This window comes from Mastigoproctus giganteus, chromosome 14, assembly GCF_048544385.1.
Source record: "Mastigoproctus giganteus isolate SK-2022 chromosome 14, ASM4854438v1, whole genome shotgun sequence".
In the NCBI taxonomy this organism is placed as follows: Eukaryota; Metazoa; Arthropoda; class Arachnida; order Uropygi; family Thelyphonidae; genus Mastigoproctus; species Mastigoproctus giganteus.
Window position 1 is genome coordinate 16,146,543 of NC_143588.1, and position 23,029 is coordinate 16,169,571.

At 35.7% G+C, this 23,029-nt stretch overlaps 1 protein-coding gene across 2 annotated transcripts in view; it reads right to left on the minus strand.

Annotated features, from left to right (window-relative positions):
- Nucleotides 1-23,029, minus strand: part of LOC150074993 (sodium/potassium-transporting ATPase subunit alpha-like) — a 632,142-nt gene that overhangs the window by 305,104 nt on the left and 304,009 nt on the right. For both annotated transcript variants that reach the window (XM_090388637.1, XM_090388636.1), the window contains exons 10-11: nt 20,394-20,526; nt 5,820-6,012 (exon numbers count right to left, since the gene is read on the minus strand). In XM_090388637.1, coding sequence (XP_090244763.1) covers nt 5,820-6,012; nt 20,394-20,526 — 326 coding nt within the window. The remainder of the gene's footprint in view (nt 1-5,819; nt 6,013-20,393; nt 20,527-23,029) is intronic.

Below are 23,029 nucleotides of genomic sequence, written 5' to 3' on the forward strand. Positions count from 1 at the left end.
ATGCATAGCTGTAAACATGGTCTTTTTTTTGGAGGACCCCTCCAGATATCCATGTTATGTAATTCTCTTCACAATGTGCTCCAGAAATCAGTCCTTGATCTTGTCTTGTTTGAAATCATTTTTCATCTACCAGATGTGATTATTGCCTGTTGTGATCACTTAGTACAGACATTCAATCAGAATTCTGCTGCTGATTTCTGGTTATTTTTGACTTGTACTATTCCTTAAAAACTCTTATTACTATTATATTTTTCTAACAAGATATCCTTTAGACCTGTGAAATGCTACTACCATTTTTTGTCACTCACTAAATAACTTTTCTCAGCCACATATTTTGTTGTGGAAACCCTTTCCTCTTCGGTCACAGCTGGTATTCCTATAAATAGAGAAAATGGTAAACCTTATACTCTAATTTCAGTTCTGTAAGCCACGAAGTGCAGAACATACATGCGTTAAATCTGTTATGTGCCTAAATACCACAAGTGGCTACTTTTTTTTTTTCTCTGTATATACACACACATTATTCAAGGTAATTTTAAGTGTTTCAAATAATGTTTGTGTGTGTTTATATATGAACTCTTTCAAAATCTCGCATCCATGTTTTCAAGTAATTTCAGATAGTTTTATAATGGATGACAGCATGAAAAAAATATAAAAATAGTCGGATTAGCTGCTGCACCATTTGGCATTTCTGTCCCAATCTTATAAAAGCCAAAATTCTGTGGCATTCTGATTGAGAAGTTGAGGAAATTGAATAAAGGGATACCCAAATACATGAAAAGGGTAAAAATCCATCAAAAAAAGTAACAGGCTTCTTTTTTTTATAATTCTTTTGTGAATTATAAATTCTTCAAATGTTTAAAAATTTCTGATTTAATTTTCCATAATAATTTTGCTTAGTAAAAATTTTCCAAAATTTTCATTTTTACAAGTTTTAAGAAAATACCATATTTAGTAAAAATGAATGCAGACAACAGTTCAGTAATCAGCTTTAATAATAATTGGTATATTGCAGTTAATTATGATGAATTAATATTCAATTAACTAATACAATTTACACTATAAAAACGACCTTTTAGGGAGTTATAGGGCTTATCTGTGGCCGTGGGGTCAGGAGCAGGAGTGCAGGAGCACACGCTCTTTGAGTAGACCGGGTTCAAGCCCCCTGACTGCTGAATACAGTCGATCTGCCAACCCGCACCGGACCAGCGTGGCAGATTATGGTCCATTTCCCCAGCATGAATTGTTGAGGAGGCTTCCATCCTGCAGTGGGTTGATAATGGCTGCACTTTACCTTTTTTTTTTTTAGAACATAATTGTTCTAATTGTTAATTGCTTCTTGAACTGAACGCAAATTTTCTGTTCAATCGATAATTATCTTTCCTTAATTTGATTCCATATCCATGGTTTGCATCATTCTAGAAAGAGAGCATGAAGTTTGTCCCAAATCTTTTAATGCCTTAAATACAGGGCGATTATAAAATTCTTTCTCACTTTTAAAAATTTATAACTCAAACTACAGGTCATATTGAAAATGGTTTTTGTATTTATATTCATTTATATATGAGTTTTGTTAAATAATAAAAATAAGTTTTTTGAAATTTGGCAATGAAATTTTTTGAAATTAGTCTAATTCATCCATATTTTGATGCCCATCATTTTTTGGATACTTATATTTACTACAGATATAATTACACTGAACAACAACTTTTAAGCCTCTCATTTTCTTCCTCTCCAAATATGGTAAAAATAAATTTTGATGGGCTGAATTCAAATTTGGAGTCAGATATTGGCCAGTACCCATGGATTTAGAGGTTATGCTTTCAACAAGTATTACAATAAATAGCATTAAAACAGTATTTTTTTTTTGTTTCCTTTTTCTTTTATAATGCTCAGGAGCCTCTCTGATCCAGCAATAGCCCTTCAACATATTAAGTTTTCACTTTCCTTGGTAACTTTTCCTCTAAGGTAACAATATACTGAATAAAATATAGTTGAAGAAAGTGTTCACCATGTTCATTGCTAACATGTCTAAGGTTATCTGTGAAAAAGTCTAACTGTATATTTTTATGAGAGTAGGGGTCTCCTGTATGAAAAATGACTGTAATGAGTATTATTATTATTATTATTATCTATATGGCACAAGGAAGCCTAAGGCTTATGCTGCACCAGCCAAAAAAAAAATTCCCAAGTTACCCTGAGAGAGAGAGAGAGAGAGAGAGAGAGAGAGAGAGAGAGAGAGAGAGAGAGAGAGAGAGAGAGAGAGAGAGAGAGAGAGAGAGAGAGAGAGAGAGAGAGAGAGAGAGAGAGAGAGAGAGAGAGTCAAAAGTAGAAGGGAATCACCAAGAAAGATAAGAATGATGATGATATCCAGCTCAGAACCCTGGGTGTGCCAAGCCCATACTCACCAGATGTGAGCCCCTGGGGTCAAATAATGAACAAATATATAGATATGATGCCTTCTAATGGGGAGGGAGAACTTTAGAGATACTGACTGGAATTTGTGGGTTGGTCACTCATACAGTAGCTTGTTATAGGAGCAGCAAGAGAAATACTCTTGTTTAATAGCAGTGATCATAATATTTCAATGTGGTATACTTAAAGATGTAACTACTGTGAAGGGTAAAGGGGAAATTCTTGTAGGTTGTAAAAAAATTGTCAAAAATGTTTGCAAACCTTCTTGAAGGAATTCCAAGCTTCTAGTTCTAAAAGACTCAATACTTTTTTGAAGTGTCTATCTTTCAGTAACTGCAGATCTCCAGACCTTTGATTCTGGCATCACTAATACATGGAAACTTTAGTTTTAAATAATGAAAGCCACCTCCATTTCTGTCCATAGCTTTTATGAAATTCAACAGACAACTTTATGTGAAGTGGTGGCAAAAATGTTTTTCAAGCAACTAGTGAATTATAGTTGACATTTTTCTTTCTAGGTACAACATTCATAAATAGGAGACCAAATCATAGTTTTGTAACAAATGGATTTGTCTCGAATATCCCACCTGTACATAAAAGCAACAATATTTTGTGCAGCCACATTGTAAACGATGGGATGTGTATTTATTGTACTGTACTTTTTTTAAAAAGTTCAGTATTCTCATAGGATTCTTTCATGACTGATTGGTATAGACGAATGTATACTTTCATCATGGAGTAGTCGCAGTAATGAACTACCTGTTCCTTCATTCTTCTGGTTTATGTTCTATTTCAAGAAAATCAAGCAGTCCATCAACATCATTACAGTAGCAGAGTGAATCTTTCATAGAAAAATATAGAAGAAAGTTCTTTTTTGTCATTTAGAAAATACAGATATAGTTGTGTTTTAATGCAGTAAATTCCATTCCTTCAGTCTAGATCCCAAAATTCTCCCTGTGCTTTAGATAGATTTAAATCATGCATTTTCATTTAATTCACTTTGAGTTATGAGATGAGGCTTTTCTGGGCCTGCCCATTCAAATTCTAATTCAGAGATTGTAAGGACTGTTTCCATAGGTTCATCTGTGTTCACTTCTAACGATCAATTTTCTGGAGGAACAGATAGTTCATCACTGTGACTTTTTTTTTCTGTTCTTATGTACTTCAATTTCAGTTGTGTGAAAATAGCAGTTTGACATGACTGTTAGCTCCCTCTTCATGGGAACAGTGAATGGCAGGGATAATTTATTTTTTAAACCAGCCTCTCAGATGTGAAGCACATATGAACATATATGAGGAGTCATTTCTTGTCTTGATCACCTAGTTTGCAGCCAAAAGGTTTAACTGCTTTTAACAGATATTTATTTAAAGTATACCCAGTAAAATAAAATAAAATAAAATATTTCCAGAAGCTTTCGGAACTCGTGTTCTGCTTTTTTTTTAAATTGGGTTGTTATAAACTATGAAATTTAATTGTGTAATCATTACAAACAATAACTGCTTTAAAATATCACATTGATGCGACATCTTAAATGTGCGCAACTGCAACTGACACCAAAAACTATGGAAAATAAATGTATTTACTACTATGTAACAATGTTAATTCACACACTTGTAACTATGCACTTGCTTTATATATATCCACCTGACATGCACAGAGAAGATGAGAGGGAACAGTCTAGAAAACTGCAGGAAATTAACCACAGCAGCAAAAGATAGAAAACACATATTCCAAAATTTCTAAATCAGCAGTCTGCTAATATGAACAGATAAACCAAAATCTAAGTATATGAAAACTAAAATAAGAAATATCTTGTGAATGGGGGTACAGTCAGTCCTCGTATAGCATGATAGTTGTATTCCTAGAAACCCTCGTGCAATGCAAAATCATGCAATATAAACAACAGGCCCTATGGGAAAAATAGGGTTAGGTGCCGACCACCCAAGACTGAACCACACATTTGTAACCAAAAAACTACCAAACACAATAAATAATTGCTAATGCTTTTGCTTCTATCGTAAGCAAACTTGTTTTTTGTTTGATTTTCTATCCAAACAGATGACAGCCATCCATCTCTTCCAATTCTTTGTGTCTTAATCTAATGGATTTTAATTACACTTTGAGTTATTCCTGCTATGAAAGTTGTTTTTATTTTCTCTGCATTCTTTCTAATTCTCGGCGTTGCCTCATTTAGGCCTGTAGCATGTGCAATATCACATGGTCTTTTTCTCTATCGACAGAGGCGGACTGGCCATAAGCCTTAACGGGGAAACCCCGGTGGGCTGGAGGCCAGTGTGATTTTGGCCATAAACCATAGTATGAGGCCACTATAAATTTTCCCGGTTAAGAATTTTTGACCCAGTCCGCCTCTATCAATATTGCTTTTCTTTTTCTCTCTGAATCTGCAGTGTCTTCACCAGGAGGCTTCCTTTTCACACCTTTCAAGTATTTTACTCATTTTAAGGGAATAAAGCACAATTACAAAATGAGGAGGCATGCTTGATATATAAACAAAGCTGTGCGCGTGTAGCAACTGAATAAACAACACCGTAAAGGCAGAGATTAACACCTCATATTTTACTAAAGCACATTTCTGGGGGTTACTACCATAAAACAATAAAAACAATTTCCAGTTGCATTTCTGCTAGTGGAATCTGTTATAAACTGGTAGTAAACTCGATCTAATTGCATTTGCGATTATACCGATAGCTGGAATTGTGTTGGTTTTTACGTTATTATGGTGAAATGTGTTTCCCCTTCACTGATATAGAAACCAAATAAATTTTCAGAATCTTCTCTTCATTCCTATCATGTTGTGTTCGGTTGGGGTGATTCTGCATTCTACTGCCATTTCTTGTAAACACAAAGGCGAATCATGCATAAGTGAATTCGGTTCATGTTATATAAGATATCATTCCCCTATTTATAAATCATGTATGATTGAATTCGTGTAGAGTAAACACGTGTTATATGAGGACTGACTGTACTACAAAAAATGGGCTGCATATTCAGCTTTAAAGAAGTTCACCATATGTCTATTGAGAAAAAATTTTTCATTGTTGCACACTGTTTTAGCTATTTTCATTCTGAAGGGGTTAGAGTGAGAAGGTAGAGAATGTCAGGTAAGATGAAAAAAAAAACTTCAAAAAACTGTATAACAGTGGTGGGGTGGGAAAAAGTGTATAGTAAATAAGATGATGTGGAAAAAATTGTATGATAATGAGGTGATAGAAGACTGCAGTGGGTGTAAGAAAAAATAATTAAAAAATAAATAAATAATGGAAGTAAGGGACTGTGGGAAAGGATAAGAAATAAGAAATAACACATCAAAAATTGATGCATATTTTGACAGGCCTGTCATTTTTGATAGAAACTTAGTTAAAAACAGTAGAGCATTTCATACCAATAACTCTTTCTCCTAAACCACCCAGTTCTAAGTATGCATTATTGAAGGCTTCTTTCATTTCATCATCTAATACTTTCTCTTCACCAGCGATATATATTGAAGAGCAGCGATCTAAAATGCGTTCTGGAGCCCCTTTCATACACAACAGATAACTTGGATCATTGGCATCCTCTGTTTCATGAATTGTTACCTATGTATAATTGGAAAAGAAAGCAAGCTTGAATTTTATGACCTAAACATATATAAGAAATAGCCAATCAATAAAATAATGCAAACCCCTAAATGAGAGAAAGCAAACAATTTTTATCAATGGGATGAAACCTTGGGTGGTTTATTTTTGTTTTATTTTTAAATTTTATCAATGGAATAAAACTTTAAAAATTCACATTATAAAATTAATTTTTATAAATTAAGAATACTTAATTAGTTTTAAAACCTATCTATGTGTTTTCCCATTTCCTTTTCCTGTAGGTACCTATCGAGTGGACTTTTAAATTTTCTCAAGAAGTCTTTGTCCTTTCATGGAGACAACTTGTCCCAATGATTAACAACTTGCTGAACTTTCAATAATTTTGTATAAAAAAATTGTCTAGTATGAATCAGAGCTGTAATACTCAATATGTTCTACGTTGATAATAATATTAGTAAATTAATAAGAGGAGTTTACCTCAATATAGTACGTGGAACACTTCCATATGATACCCTCCAGAAATTAAAACGGAAAAAACGAAAAAATCGACAACTTACCGGTACATTAAAGTAAAATATAAATAATTAAATAATCAATTTAACACAATTCAAAATCAATTCAAAACAATTAAAATTCAAATTAACGCAATTAAAAGAATCTAACGAAAAAATTTCAAAACGATTTTCCTTCCTGAAGCTGACAATGCTTTTCGACCGACTGTCGTGATCACAGGAATGAAAATTACCGAATCAGGCTAAACCTGCAACTTAAATAGTGATTATGTGTCTTCGCGCATGCGCGTAAAGGTCCATGCATCGGAGATCAAATATGGCCGCCGAACATTAACAGAATTCTCGTGTAATTTAATTTCAACGGTTTCTGCAATTAATAGTCGCGTATAATTACGTTGAACGTTAAGTATTTTGGCCTTGTTAAATAAAAAAGTATGTTTTTCGTTAATGGCATGAAAGGCTAATTCTGACGCTGCTGAACGAGAAGCACGAACACGCGTTCGCAACACAAATTAATGATCTAGACAACATTTCTTGCGGTGATTGCGACTCGTCTTATCAGGGTTCGACGCGGTTTTCTCTTAATATTCGTGTAAATCAACACGAAGCCTCAGTTCGTGCTTCTCGTTCAGCAGCGTCAGAATTAGTCTTTCATGCCATTAACGAAAAACATACTTTTTTATTTAACGAGGCCAAAATACTTAACGTTCAACGTAATTATACGCGACTATTAATTGCAGAAACCGTTGAAATTAAATTACACGAGAATTCTGTTAATGTTCGGCGGCCATATTTGATCTCCAATGCGTGGACCTTTACGCGCATGCGCGAAGACACATAATCACTATTTAAGTTGCAGGTTTAGCCTGATTCGGTAATTTTCATTCCTGTGATCACGACAGTCGGTCGAAAAGCATTGTCAGCTTCAGGAAGGAAAATCGTTTTGAAATTTTTTCGTTAGATTCTTTTAATTGCGTTAATTTGAATTTTAATTGTTTTGAATTGATTTTGAATTGTGTTAAATTGATTATTTAATTATTTATATTTTACTTTAATTATTTATATTTTACTTTAATGTACCGGTAAGTTGTCGATTTTTTCGTTTTTTCCGTTTTAATTTCTGGAGGGTATCATACGGAAGTGTTCCACGTACTATATTGAGGTAAACTCCTCTTATTAATTTACTAAAAAAATTGTCTATAATTCTTCCCCTTAGCAGACAGATTACAGAATGAATTATAGAAATCTGTATAAAAAATTATAGGTAATTTTAAACAATTAAATTTTATTTAGCCATATAGGAAAGGTCATATATTTGGGAGCTGAGGAATTTATTATGCATCTGCATCATCCATAGATGTGTCCATTATTCCATGAATATTTTACATATTGTTGTAACTATGCTGGAGGGATGCATAATCTGTGCATTCATTTCCTGGAATGGCAGTGTGGCCAGTGATCCAAGAGAAGATAACCAGTGGTGGGCTATAGTGAGCACGAGAGTGCCCATTGTTATTTTTTTTGAAAATTTGCGAGCCCATTGCTGAAATGATAATTTATTTTACAAATGAAATCCTGAATGCAATTATTGAGTATCCAGAGCCGAAACTACAGTGGGGCAAGTGGGGCCCCATCCCCAGCATTTTAATGGCACAATCAATCAGTTATGTATTTTAAAATTGCTTCATTTTTGATTTAATTACAGTTGGACTTCTGTTTAACCAACTTCTTTATAGCAAATATTTTTGAATTCCTCTTGGTAATTACATTTAAAATGGTTTCCGCTGAACGAAGAAAATTTCCATGTAATGAAAGGATTAGGAGAAACAACTTTGTATGCATTGTTGTCACCTCTGGCCTTTAGGCAATTTAGGTAATTAGAAAGTGCAAATTAAGGGTGAAAGGGATTACTGTTTCACAATGTTAGTGGTGTCCATAAAACATATGCAGTCAGATACCAAGAAGTTGCGCTAGTCAATATGCTTTCCATAGCCAGTCAGAGGATTAAGAAGATTCAACACAGATAATAGTCCCTGGTCAACCTGTGTTGTGGTTCCTCTTTATTCTGACAAATGGGCACATGTGTTTTGGAGAAGTGAGTGATCTACGCCTTATAGTAAATTTCTCCATCAATATTTACATGGTCACAGTAGCTGAATATCCGTGTGATTCCAACATTTTGTACAGTATTCAAAGAACTAGTGAAAGTAGCAACATGGGGGAGGGGGATTGAGGCAACTAAGATATTAATATAAACTTTATAAAGATGAAATTTGGCAGATTTTGAAACTTTGTTGAGGCTTTTACTGTATAGAAAATGTTCTAAACATTAATGGCATACAGGCAATAATTAAAAAAAAAAAAAAAAAACTGTATGCATATCACCAATCTCCAAAAAACCAGCACAAATTAAAGATGATTGCTAAAGGACTTGATGTGGAAACTATAAAGATCGGTCATGTGTTCAGGCCATGATGTAGATTGCAGGCAGAAATTGTGGGTTGGAGGAATTATCCCACTCTGCGCAAACATTTTGAATCAGAAGTTAAACATTCTGGATTATTAAATCGACTTTTAATCTGCAATTTTGTAACCATTTAGCACTAATGATCAACATCCTGCAGGAGCTCTCTTACCTTTCAGAAGCTTTACAGAATCACTATGGTAAAAGCAGATAAATTAATTATTTGAACTAGCAATGCTATTTGCTAATTTGAAAAATTCTGAAGGAAATTATGAAGCTAAAATTGAGAGCATGTTGAAGTAGAAAGAATTTTAGGGAATCAAATTCGAAAGTAAGAACACATTTAAAAAATTACCTTGTGACAAGTTTTAACTTTAAGGGATAAGTTATTAATGCAACAGAGAGTGATTTTAAATTAAATAAAGAAAATAATGATACCACTGAAAGAAATTTTAAACATATGCTACCAGAAATCATGGAATATGAAAGAATTTCATCTCGGTGGCCAGATGGTGAAAACCGAATAAGAAATTTGTTTTCTGATAAAATATGAAATAAAAATTAATGATTTTAGAGATTTTGTTAAAGATAGTTTATCTTTAATATCAAGTGAAATTCCCTTTTCAATTAAGAAAGCCAGAAATATCTTTGAAACCATTGCGATTAGCACTGCTGAAGCTGAGCAAGCTTTCAGAGTAATGAATAATATTGAGTGAATGAATAATGTTGACAATTAAACATGTTGCAGATTATGATGACCATACATCTAAATGGAAAACCATTGCTTCAGTTTGATCTGGATCGTTACATCAAATCATTCCTCTGTAATCATCGCTCAGCTATTGAGCAAAGCAGAAGATCAACAACAAATATTAATAAAGTAAATTGCATATGGCAATTTTTAGAATAAATTTTTCTTGAATATTTGTGTAATAATTTTTTTTCATGTAATCTGTGATTTTTGTGTTTTCTAGAAGGTTTGTTTTTTATGTAATATTTGTTTTTATATTATGGAATATTTTGTGATAGTTTTTATGTTATTTGTTATATGATAACTGTATCCAGTTATCATCGTAAGGGGAGGCATGATGACCAGGTTTTTCAGCTTTTTTTTTTTTAGATAGATTTAGGAAAATTTTACACATTCACTAAAAGCATGGTTAAGGCAGTAATAAGCCCCATATGTCCACCCCCTGAATCCACCCGACTTGAGATATACCAATCACGAAAAATGCGTCACACATTCTAATCATACTGCTAGTAGTGAGAGCATGGGAAGTGCCTCTGGTGGAATCTGCGGATAACGTCACTTCCGCTTTAAAATATTCACTCCCATTGTTAAAATATTCATAGCTCACCACTGAAGATAACTATTTGCTGATGCTCATGAAAATTATCAGTGCATGTCTTATGAGCTTTAATAAAAAAAAAAAAAAACTGTTAGGTGAGGCAGCATTTTTCAAAACTAAAAGAGCACTCATGAGTCAGTATATATTACGTTTTTTTGAGTAACAGATGCGAAATATTTTCTAGGGCAAGCTTAATGGCATGTAACTCAACAGTATAACTACTGCATTTCACTGGAAGTGAAATAGAAACAGTTGTATCAGGGAATACAGCAGCTGCATCCACTTCATTTCCAGACTTTGAATCATCATTGTAGATTTTAGTATGAATCTTGTTTTCTACAAGATCTAGTCCTGGGCACTTCTAAACATTAACTTTATGTGAGACAGCCTGTAGTTCATCCAACGTAAAAGGTTCAGTGGTTGTTGAGGGCACATAAGATTCATTGTCTACTCAGATTTTAGAATGAACAGCAGAGTCTGAGGTAAGATCATCCAATGGTAAAAGAGCATCTAAAACTACATTTGCTGAATCATGCCAGTTCAGTGTTTCTATGGAGTCTGTCACAATTGAGCCAAGTATGTTAGAATCAAAGGACTTTCCTCTAACAACCTTGTATAGAAGATCCCAAGGTTTAGCATTTCCAGAGGTGTGCACGAAATTCATCCATGTTTCACATTTTCGAGAGGCAATGGCCTTCACATAGCATTTCCTCAATGAAGAATACTGCTGGTAAAAACAATTAGCATTTGCTTGAGCCAGTCTCTATGCCTTTGCTAGCAAAATTCCTGAATATGATTGACAAGACCCCATGACCTACTCTGGAAGCTTGTCTGCAATGCTCAGAAAACTTCATATTTGACTGCACAATTACCCCCAGGTTGCTTTCATTCTCCGCTACCTGAGTGTAACACCACCCAGTTGGTACATTTCTCTGGAGTTACTGCTACCCATGTGCAGTACTTTGCATTTGTCGATGTTAAACTTCAGTTGCCACTTCTCAGCCCATCTGCCCAACTTTTCCAGATCCTGTTGCAGCAGCATACTGTCATTATTGTTATTAACAACCCTGCCAAACTCTGACATTAAGCTTGATATACCTTCATCAATATCATTGATAAATATACAAAACAACAAATGGCCCAACAGCAAACCCTGGGGAACACCACTATATTAGTCCATGAAGAGCAGTGTCCATTGATTACCACTCTCTGTCTTCTCCCACTCAACCATCATTTTATCCATTGTAGCAACTTGCCCTGAATGTCATACGCTCCAATTTGTATAGTAGTCTTCCATGTGCAACAGTATCAAAAGATTTCCTGAAATTCAAGTACAGTCGATTCCGGTTATTTGGGACACATCGGGACTAGTGCATTTTGGCCTGATTAAGCGGCTGCCCCAATTATCCGAAGTTTCACGTAAATAGTTAAAAAATATGATGGACCCCCTTTTTGGTTTCACTGTACAATCAAATCACGTTACGATGGAGTCACCATAGTAAAGTACTGTTCACTATATGATGTGTAGTAAGCGCCGGTCATTGTGACCACGTTTGTGAATTGAATTTTAATTCTATTAAACAGCGATTCTAATTAGCAAAAATAGGAGGAATATTATCCACAGGCTATAAAAGTAAAGCTATATTAAGCACAAATTTACCCTTTATTGCCTTACCAATTAATAAAATTAAATGATATGTGAAAATCGGAAGAATATACGTGATAATCAGAATAATTAATATGTACTGTAATATGTACATACTAACTAGTTGACATTTCTGTTCACAGACATTTGTGGGTGGGGTTAAAATTTAAAACAGTAAAAAATAAGCAATAAATAACAAAGAACACGGCACACACAAATTGCAAGTAACATGATACCTGCAAGTGAGAACGGAGTAACAAGTTACAAAGCTTTAAAAATAGGAATGAAGAGAAGATTCTGAAAATTAATTTTTTTATTTGATTGAAGATTCCATAGAAGTGTAAACACATTTCACCATAATAACCCACAGAATTCCAGCTGTCGGTAATATCGCAAATTCAATAAGATCAAGTTTTTTACTATCCATTTATGATAGATTGCACTAACAGAAAAGCCCAATAAACAGGTGACTGCTAATTGTTTTTATTGCTTTATGGTTGTGACCTCCAGAAATCCGACCGTACCAGGTGGTTCGGTCGGAGACAATCGTAGGGTAATCTCCAGTGCTGCAGTCTCCTGCCCCGATTAAACGGCATATCCCAATTAAGCAAAGTAAACCCTGGCTATTTTCTCGATTGGGTTCTGTTTTTTAAGATTTCCCCAAAATAAACGGCTGCCTCGATTAACTGGTGGCCCAAATAACAGGAATCCACTGCATATGATATCAAAATTACTTTTTGCCTCCAGTTACCTTGTAACCATGTCATAGTAATCCAATCAAATTGTTCAAACAAGACTTCCTCTTAAAAATCCAGACATTTATTGGTGAAAGAGCTACTAAGGCCATAATGCACCTATTACAGTCTTATTTGGTACAGGTTTGAAATATTAAACAAGAGGATTCAGATCAGATGATATCTGTTTATCATTCTCAGGAAAGTAAAAACATCATTAATATCTGGTCGGTCTCTGAGGAGCTGCTGTAAGGTAAGTTTATTAGAGCAATATAGATGAATGCTATTTGCCATTCTCTCAAGTGTAATGGACACTCAATGATCAGGTGTTTTACTGTGAGTTCAGTTTGACAGTTTCTTCATAGTTTTTCCAACTGTTTTTCCATCATTGCATCACTCGGGTACCTACCCATCCACTGAAGAAGGGCCAAATAGCCCTGAAACGGTGCCGTCTGGGTGGTGGTATCCACCTGAGAATAAGTAACATTAGTCTTCTCCTTAGGTGAAGCATTACTTATTCGAAGTAGTACAATATCATGGCAACTCGTTGTGAAGGTATTCACAATATGAGATATAACTTAAAACGATGCCGTTTTACTAATATTCTGATTTATTCAGATATAGCTATGTATTTCTGATGTGCTTGCACTATATTTATACATAGTCTAGACTCTCCCATAGCTTAAGGCTTATGCCCTAAACGCTTTAGAGTCGGAATCGGTATAGATGTTGGTTTGAGGATGTAAGGACTGTTTTACATTCTCTAAAACCATCAGGATAGCATACAGTTCTGCGGTGTAAGTGCTGCACTCCAAAGGGAGCTGCTGAGATATTGTAATGTTTGGTAGAACTACAGCTGCACCAACTTTACTGTCTGTATTGGAACCACCAGTGTAAATTTGGGTGAAACTAGAGAATTGAAAAGAGTGAACCACATGGATTTGCTTAATACTGAAATTTGGAAGTGCATTGTTTCCCCACTGTTGGAAATGTTTATCAACTGTGCCAATGGTATTTGCCATGGTGGCATATCAGTGCTAACATCTATATTGCCATATAGGATGAAGTGGGAAATAGATATTGCCATATAGGATGAAGTGGGAAAAGCATGCTGATGAAGGAATAGAGGTGGTTCGTGTGCTTTCGTACAGAGACTCTGAACTGGCAATGTATGAAAAGCTCCTAGTGAAATTAAGAGAACATTGTAGTGTACTGGATACATTTTAATGCACTTTCTCTGGCTGAGGCATATACAGGAGACCTATAGTCTAGTCTAAATCTAATTAATGACCAGTGTAGAGGTAGCAGTATGTACTAATCTGCACCCCATGACATAGCAGAAATTGCCATAAGGAGATTCAACTTATTTAGACAGGTTGTACAAATACATTTAACATGCTCCAAAAAACTTAGTTTTTTTATCCAGAATTAGTCCAAGAAATCTAATACTATGTTGAAAAGTAATTGGATGAGAGTCAAGTTGTGAGTCTGAGCTGGGATGTAAATTCTGTTTACGGCAAAAATGAATTGCTGTTGGTTTTTGCTTTGAAAGTCTATATCCATTATCTTTTGCCCACTGAACAAGCTTGTTAATAGTGACTGTCTTTCAATTAGATGACTGTCTTTCAATTAGATGTATATTTTGAGAGTGGTATGAAATTGCCAGATTGTCAGCGTACAGGTATGTTTCAACTATGTACAGGAATACATTTGGTAACTGAATTAATCCTGATGGAGAAGAGCGTGGCATTAAGCACAGAATCCTGTGGCCTCCTTCTTCTTGCACAAATGTTTGGGAGAGAGCAAAGTAAAATCATGCCTGAAAGGATCTGTTGCCTTAAAAAGTTCTGGATAAATTTTGGAAGGTGACATCAAAAACCAGATTCACAGAGATCGTGAAGAATCCCATTTCAGCAGGCTGTGTTGAAAGTTTTTTCGATGTCAAGATATATTATCACTAAGTGTTCGTTCCTGAGAAATGCATTTCAAATGTTTCCCTCAGCTTTGACCATTCAAGGGCGCCTCTGTAGCCAGGTGGGCAGGAGCAGCAGTGCGTAGCACACGCTTCTTGATCAGACCGGGGTTCGAGCCCGTGACTACCAAATACGGAGGATGCGGAAAGGTCAGGGAATGACCACAGCATATCCACGGAGCAATATGGCCTTAGTTGCTAATGCTCCTAAAACCCAAATAACAACAACAACAACAATGAGGTCAAGTGTTGATCTACTTTCTCGAAAGTCACATTGATTTTGATTTAGGATGTTTTCCCTCTCTAGGAACCATTAATTATTTTTTAATGTTATTCCTATACAGATAGTTAACGCAATAGGTCTGTAATTTGTTGGATCAGAATGGTCCTTTCCTGGTTTTGGGAATGCTAAAACAATAGAATGACACCAGCCAGTAGGGTAGTAATCCTCATGAAAGATTTTATTATATAGTTTTAGAAGGACAGACTGAGACTCTACACTCAAATGATATGACATAACATAATAGATTCATCAGGGCCAGAAGCACTATTTTTTTATCTTAAGAGTGTACTGCATAACTTCGTCATGGTAAGGGGTACATTATATGAAAGCTGGCATGAAGTTTTGAAATTCAGATTATATTTTTCTGCCTGTACTTTTTGTGACTGAAAGGTTGGCTCATATGCCGTTACAGATGAGAATGTTTCAAATGTTTTATCTAATGAATTAGCAATTTTGAGAGGATTTCAGATTTATTTCACTTTTAGTAGTAGTATCGGAGTGCTTATAGGAGGATATTTTCCATTAATTCTTCCAATTTTAGTCCAAACTGTTCCGATGTCTGTGGTTCTGTTTATAGTGGAGGCATATTGGGACCATGTCGCATTTTTGCTGATTAGCATATGACAAGCTTTAGCTCTTGCTTTCTTGAACTACAGTAAACCCTTGATTTAACGGACAAATAGGGGAGAAGGAGTGTCCATTAATGCCGAAAGTTTGTTCAATCGAATGTAACCTGGGGGGGGGGGCATTTTTTATTGTTCTTAATGTAAAAAAAAAAGCTTTAATACAATATACAGTACTGTACAATATAAAAGTATGTTGCAATTTGGCCTTTGATTTATGAATATCAGAAACAGTTAATTTTTTTAAGCCGTAAATTTCAAAAACATGTGCTACTGAGATGCCTTGTTCTAATTTCTCAATTAGCTCAAATTTCTGTGCCACATTTAAGTTCACATGCTTTCTCCTCTATCACTTGATGCCATTTTAAATTGTAATGACAAAATTATTTAATAAATAAAGTCACAATTCAGAAATCACAGAAACACTGTATACAACCTGACCACACAACAGCTTGAGGCAGACTGAGACTGAAACAAAGTGAGTCGGTAGACCTGCAGTTTAGTGTCCCAAGTCACATTCAGCTTGCAAGTCACTGCCTGCTCTTCTCTGTAATCTGGGAAAACAGCTATTTGAACACGTTTTCAGAAAGTATAAAAAACAATTTCTTGAATTTGATTATAAAAATAAAATTAGGTAATTATCAAAACAATAATGAAAATAGGTAATTATTATTCATTTTTAATTAATAATAACACAAGTTTTGTATAACCTAAAAAAAATATGGTTGAGATTAATATGTACATTACTGTATTATTATTTGTCCAGTCCATAAAATCCGTTATATAGAGGTCTGTTAAATCGAGGGTTTACTGTATATGAGATTAGGTGTGGTTGGGTGTTCACGAAATAAATTCCAAAATTTATTCTTCTCTTTTTTGGTATAGCTACCAGCTTCTTATCACCATATTTTTGGGTGCGAGTGGGTTTTCGTGGATGATCTGGGTATGGCGGTTTCTGCACCTGCTATTATTTTCTGAGTGATGTAAGTTACTGCAGAGTCAATGGTGAGTGTCTCAATGGCCTGAATATCGAAATGTGCCAGTTTTTGATATTTTTTCCAGTTAGTTTTGTTAAACTTCCAGACTGTTTTTATTTCAGTTTGTGGAGGACAGTTAGTTGACAGTGTGCATATTACTGCAAAGTGCTATCGTGTCTGCAATTCTGCATAGACACGATAGGGAACCTTGTTGATAAATTCAGCCCTGGAGAGATTGTGCAAGGCTCAAGGGGAAGAATTTTTCTCAGCTTGGTCCGTGCTTGTTAACTGGTCTGTGATGTTTGTTAGTAATTAATATACACACTCAATAAAGACTTGGATATATACATTAAATAATTCAGACCCAAGAGCAAGATGCACCTAGCAGTTTAAACTTACAACCATAGCAAGCAACAACAAGTTTATGGCTTCACTATAGCCTATCTGCAAACAACAAGCTTCCCTACAGCCTATCTGCAAATATGTATATCCAGAATCAACTATTACTGAAATATTCATGCATTAGGAAACTACAGATAAAAGAACCACTAGGTGGCAGTGATCACAGTGTATTGATTTGGGCTTTACTTAAAGATGTAATTACCATCAAGGGTAAAGGGAGAGGGTTTTTACTTTCATAAAGGTGACAATAGTAGTCTCAAACAGTTTTTAAATTCTATACAGTGGGACCAACTGATGATATTACCATCAGCAAATTCTAAATGGGAAACATTAAAGGAATTTATCATAGAAGCTACTAGGCTTTTGATACCAACTGAGAAATACTCTTCAAGGTATACTGAAGAGAAATACTCTTTCAGGATGAAACTTGTGGCAGAGAAGAAAAGTGCATGGGATGCATATAAATTATCGGATGACACAGAAGACTATGGTAGATATAAACTAGCCTGTAATCAAGTCACAAAGGAGGCAAGTGAAGGCAGATTATGAGAAATGAGAAAGATTGCTTCACTTAATATTGATGGTTCAACTGTTGATGATCCTGCTCACATTACTAATAAACTGAATGAGTATTTTGCATCTACATTCACAGATCAGGAATACTTTAGGGAAGGGGATGTCAGAAGTTTATCAAGCTCTAATAGGGAGCTAAATGATTTTGTAATAAATGAGAGGGAAGTGGAAGAGAAATTGTTGAAGTTAAACATAAGAAAGGCATCCAGGGTGGATGGGATCTATCCAGTTATACACTGGTGTGCAAAACTTAAGGACCAACACTATTTCTAAAGGTTACAACCACAAAATCTTTACTGATGAGAGTAGATTCAGTCTCAGCAGCAATTCTGGATGTCAGCTAATCTGGCGAGAGGTTGGCACACGGTATCACCCCACAAACATCACTGAAAGGGATTGATATGGTGGTCGAGGTGTTCTCATCAGGGGAGGCGTTATCTTGGATGGATGTACACAACTCCAGATACTGGGAGGGGATACTGTAGCTGGTGCACGCTACTGTACTGAGGTAATCCTTCCTCATGTGCGCCTGTTCCGAGGTGCCATTGGCCCCAAGTTGGTGTTTATGGATGATAACGCCACACCCCATTGCACTGCAACTGTTGATATGCTTTTGGAAAGTGAGGACATTGTTCGTACAGATTGCCCGTTACCTGCCTGTTCCACCGATCTAAATCCCATCAAACACATGTGGGAAGCTCTGGGGAGATGCCTAGCGTCATGTCCACACCCACCAGAAAATGTTCACCAGCTGAAGATGGCACTGACAGAGGAATGGACGATGTTACCGAAAGAACTTATCAACAACACTGTTCTAAGTATGGACAGGCAGTGCAAAGCCTGCATCAACATTAGAGGAGGCCATATCTCCTACTGAGGACCACCTCTTCCCTTTGTTCCATCTTTGGCAGTGATGCATCTGTATCATGGCAGCCAGTGCTACGTTGACATTTTTGAATAAAGTCCATCTGTACTGTTTTGTTTCTGTTGTTGTGTCGGTGTTGTTTCCTTCATCATTTCTGTACTTCACGAGGTTCCTTTGGTATGCTTTTCCCATATCCAGGCCACTCCTATGAGAAGCTACAGGTGAAAACCTGACTGGTCCTTAAATTTTGCACACTAGTGTATTAAGGGAGGCAGCAAAGTAAGCAAACCCTTAGCTGTAATTATGAGAGTATCCATGGATTCAGCCATAATTATGAGAGAATTCTTGGAGGTCCCAGAGAACTGGAGATGTGCGAATGTATTTCCAATTCACAAAGGGGGATCAAAAGGTGACATCAGTAATTACAGACCTGTTAGTTTAATTTCTGCCCTAGGGAAAATAATGGAGTCATTGGTAAAAGAAGTGATGCATGATCATCCAGACCAGTGCTACTCAAAGTGTGGTTACCAGGTTCGTGACAATTTGTATTTTACAAAAGTATTGGTCCGCGATGGAATGGAAATAAAAGAAACTGGTCCTTCACCGCAGACAGTTTGAGAAGCACTGATCTAGAAAAGGCCACAATTATACTTCAAACACATCATGGGTTTGTAAAGGGGAAATCTTCTTTGACCAATTTGATCAGTTACTATGATGTGGTCTCAAACGAACTGGATGCAATAAATAATTCTGATACCATATACTTGGATTTCAGGAAAGATTTTGATACTGTTGCACATAAAAGACTACTGTACAAATTGGAGCAGTATGGCATTAAAGGCAAGTTACTGCTATGGATAAAGGGATTTATTACAAAATCATTGAATGGTAGAAGACAGAGAATGGTAATCAATGGACACTGCTCTTTATTAACTAATGTTATTAATGGAGTGCCCCATGGTTTGGTGTTGGGCCTATTGTTGTTTTCTATATTTATCAATGATATTGATGAAGGCATATCAGGCTTAATTTCCAATTTTGCGGAAGAGACAAAGGTAGGCAGGGTGGCTAATGACAGTAATGACTATGCTAGTGCAGCAGGATCTATAAAAGTCAGGCAGATGGGCTGAGAAAAGGCAATTGCAGTTAAACATTGACAAATGCAAAGTACTACATGTGGGTGCAGTAACCCTAGAGTAAGGTATCAACTGTGTGATACTACACACAGGGTAGTGGAAAATGAAAAAGAATTGGGGTAATTGTGCAGTCAGATATGAATTTCTCTGAGGAATGCAGACAAGCCGACACAACAACTCATGGGGTTTTGTCAATGATATACAGAACTTTTGCTAGCAGGGATAAGTAACTGATTATCCCATTGTATAAGGCAATGGCCAGGCCATATCTTGACTACTGCACACAGGTCAGGAGGCCTTATTTTAGTTAAGATGTGGAGATGCTAGAACAAGTACAGAAATTGGTGAGTGGAATGAAGGGATGCTCTTACCGAGAAATTCTTCAGTTCTGCAAATTGCAGCTCTGGAGACTAAACACCTGTAAGGTAATATGATTGAGGTGTTTTAGGGGTTGAATGGATTAAGCAAGCTCAATGCTGATGGGATTCTTCCTTTTGCTCAGACAAATTCAAATTGAGGCAGGATGGTTGATGAATAGAGGCACATGTTTGCCATTAGCCAATGGGTGGCAGATTGTTGGAATAAATTTCAATTTTAAATAAATTCAAGGAATAACTAGACAAACTATTGGAAGGAATGAATAGGTAAAATGGGGGGAAGGTGTCCTGTTTTTTTTTTTTTTTTTGTGGCTGATGCTGTATAAGCTTCAGCCAAAAAGGCATTTGCTTTTTTTGCATCATTTGCCACTGCTAATGCTAATATTAAAATCTACATTTTATTTACAATCATTCTAATTTTGTCACAATTCAGTACAAGTTCATTCAAGAAGTTTAACAGGAAACTTACGTGATACTTGTTAGTAGAATTAAAAGGTATTTCACACACTTTTGGATTTCTCTGACGAAAAGCAGCAACGTTTCCAACTGCAAGTTCCATGCATTTCAAGATGGCAGATTCGGATGCATCACCAGTACATTCTCTGTAATATTAAAATAAATATGAATTTTGAAACTAAAATTAGAAATAAAATTAGCAATGTAAAATTAAAATCTGGATGCTTAGGTACTAAAATATTTAAAAAAGCACGCAGATATGCATAATAAGAATTGAAAATTTTCTCTAAAACTCCCAATCAAGCATTTATAGATTTATTTTAAACAAATCATTAATACATGAAAATATTATATACATGATCCTTAATCTCTCGGTGTACAGCTAATTTCTATTACAATATCTGTAACCAGTGGCATAACTATGCCAATGTGGCGCATTGGAGGTCGACGAATGAAAGGGGGGAGGCCCACAGCCCGAAACAGAAAAACATTTAATTGTATAAAAATGTCAGTTCTTAGTTATGTTTATAATAAAATTTACTATGTCTACGAACAATAATATTTTTCACACAAAAGCATGTTTATTGTTGGCTAGCTGCACACCAGAAGCAAAACTGCAGTGAACAGAGGTGAAATGGTATTAGCATAGCTGCTGCTTCTAGGGCAATTTTTAAGGATTTTATATTTTTACTAAAACAAATATTTTCAGGGGGCTCACTTTTTCTAGTTAAGACACTGTCAGTAACTGTGTGCAAAGCATATCATTTGATTTTTCAAGTAATCTAATGGCACTTCTGTAACTCCTTCAGCAGCAGTTGTTTCATGATCTGTTTTTTTTTTTTTTTTTTTTTATAGAAAAGTGCTGTAGAATTCCATGTCCTTGACATAAGTTAGAAGGGATTCAGTAGGCAATACAAGTCCAAGTGCAATTTCCTCAAACATATGAAGATATAAATTGAGCTTTCACAAAAATTTTCTTACCACTGGGCACCAATAGGTAGACATCAGGAAATAAATTACACATTTCCACTGCAACTTCATGGAGTGCACATGTTAAACAAGTTACGTATGAAGCAATGAAGGGAAAATTTCCCCTTGCGAACAGAAGAGACACTTGCACATCCTGTTACTCTCATTACTTATGGCTAAACATTTGCTTACTTCTTTTAACATAATTGGATTAGAGGGATTAACAGATTCCATCAGTCCCAGGTATCTTATTTCACTTTACTTTAAAAATTTTTCTTGAAGAGAAATACACGTCAGCACTAACGATATTAAGTATACTTTCTTTACAAGTGCAGGCCTATGTTGAAAAAAAGTTGCGAATTAGAGTTAAATTTGAAAGTGTCTGCAATTCTGCCCAAACACAATAGCAGGTAGTCTCTGATGAGAGCCGTGTCAATCAATTTGGGTGTGGAGAGACTGTACCTCATGGGCTGGAATTTTTCTCATCATAGTCTGTGCTTCTTAACAGGAGAGACTGTTTCTACAGGGATGGGAAACACTTAAATAGAAAGAGTGCAAGAATATTTGCTGATGCTATAGAGGCAGTGTTAGGTGGGTCAGAAAACTGCCAGCTTGGGTGGATTCACAGAATAGCAGATTAACAATAGCCACAGGCAGAGGTGAAGTTGATTCTTGCACTGCTTCCACTGGAATTTGCAGCAGCCTGGAAAGCAAGGTGCTTGGGATTTCAAGGACTGCTGAAAGTTATCATGAAACAAGTAAATAAGGCTGTGTTAGGGTAACTAAGGGTAAGAACAGGTGCATGTATATTTGCATGTACACCAATACTAGGAGCATAGTAAATAAATTTAATGAATTTGAGGTGCTGGTCAAGACATCAAAGGCATATATATTTTTTGGCTATCAGAGATGAGGTGTCACACAGATATAAGGAATACAGAATTTGAATTTGGAGAGTAGAATGTGTACAGAACGGATAGACAGGAAAAAAAGGGAGGAGTGGTTATGCTGTTAGTTAAGAAACACACAAAATCTAAGCAAGTGCATTCAGTTGACATGGGTGGACAGTGCAATGTTGAGTCAGTTTGGCGTGCCATAAGTACTAGGAAAGCAATATGACAGCACAGCTTAATTTATTATGGTACTCACCTTTCTTTATAATCTGCAATTGATGTTTGAATAGAGTGGATGATAATTTTAATTTAAATTGGGAGTAATAAGTTGGGGTTTTTTAAAAACAGAAGTTAAAATATGCGCAAGGAAGTAGAAGTGGACGTCTTCGTCCTTGGTTGTCAATATTAAAGTTGAAAGTAAATGGTTAACACTGGAGGCCAATAGCCATAACAAGTGGCTTTCGTTATTCACGTCTTCAGTTGGCAATGATGGGTTGAGAGTAAATGCATGTATTTAAGAAAGCTAAGTTCCCGTGATGCTCCTGGTTACATGTGGAAATCTCAGATGCACGAGATTCCAAGCCGGTGCGATGTTGTAAGGTAGTTTAGTATTTAATACTTGGAGATTGGAATGATGGCGGAACCATTCTATGACTAGGGCTTCATATTGGAAAATTTTAAAACTGGATTTTAATTTGATAATGGGAATGGCTGAGTCTACTAAGGGGGTGTGATTGTGTGATTGAACATGTGATGCTAGTTCTGTGTTGGTTTGGCCTGTCCTAAA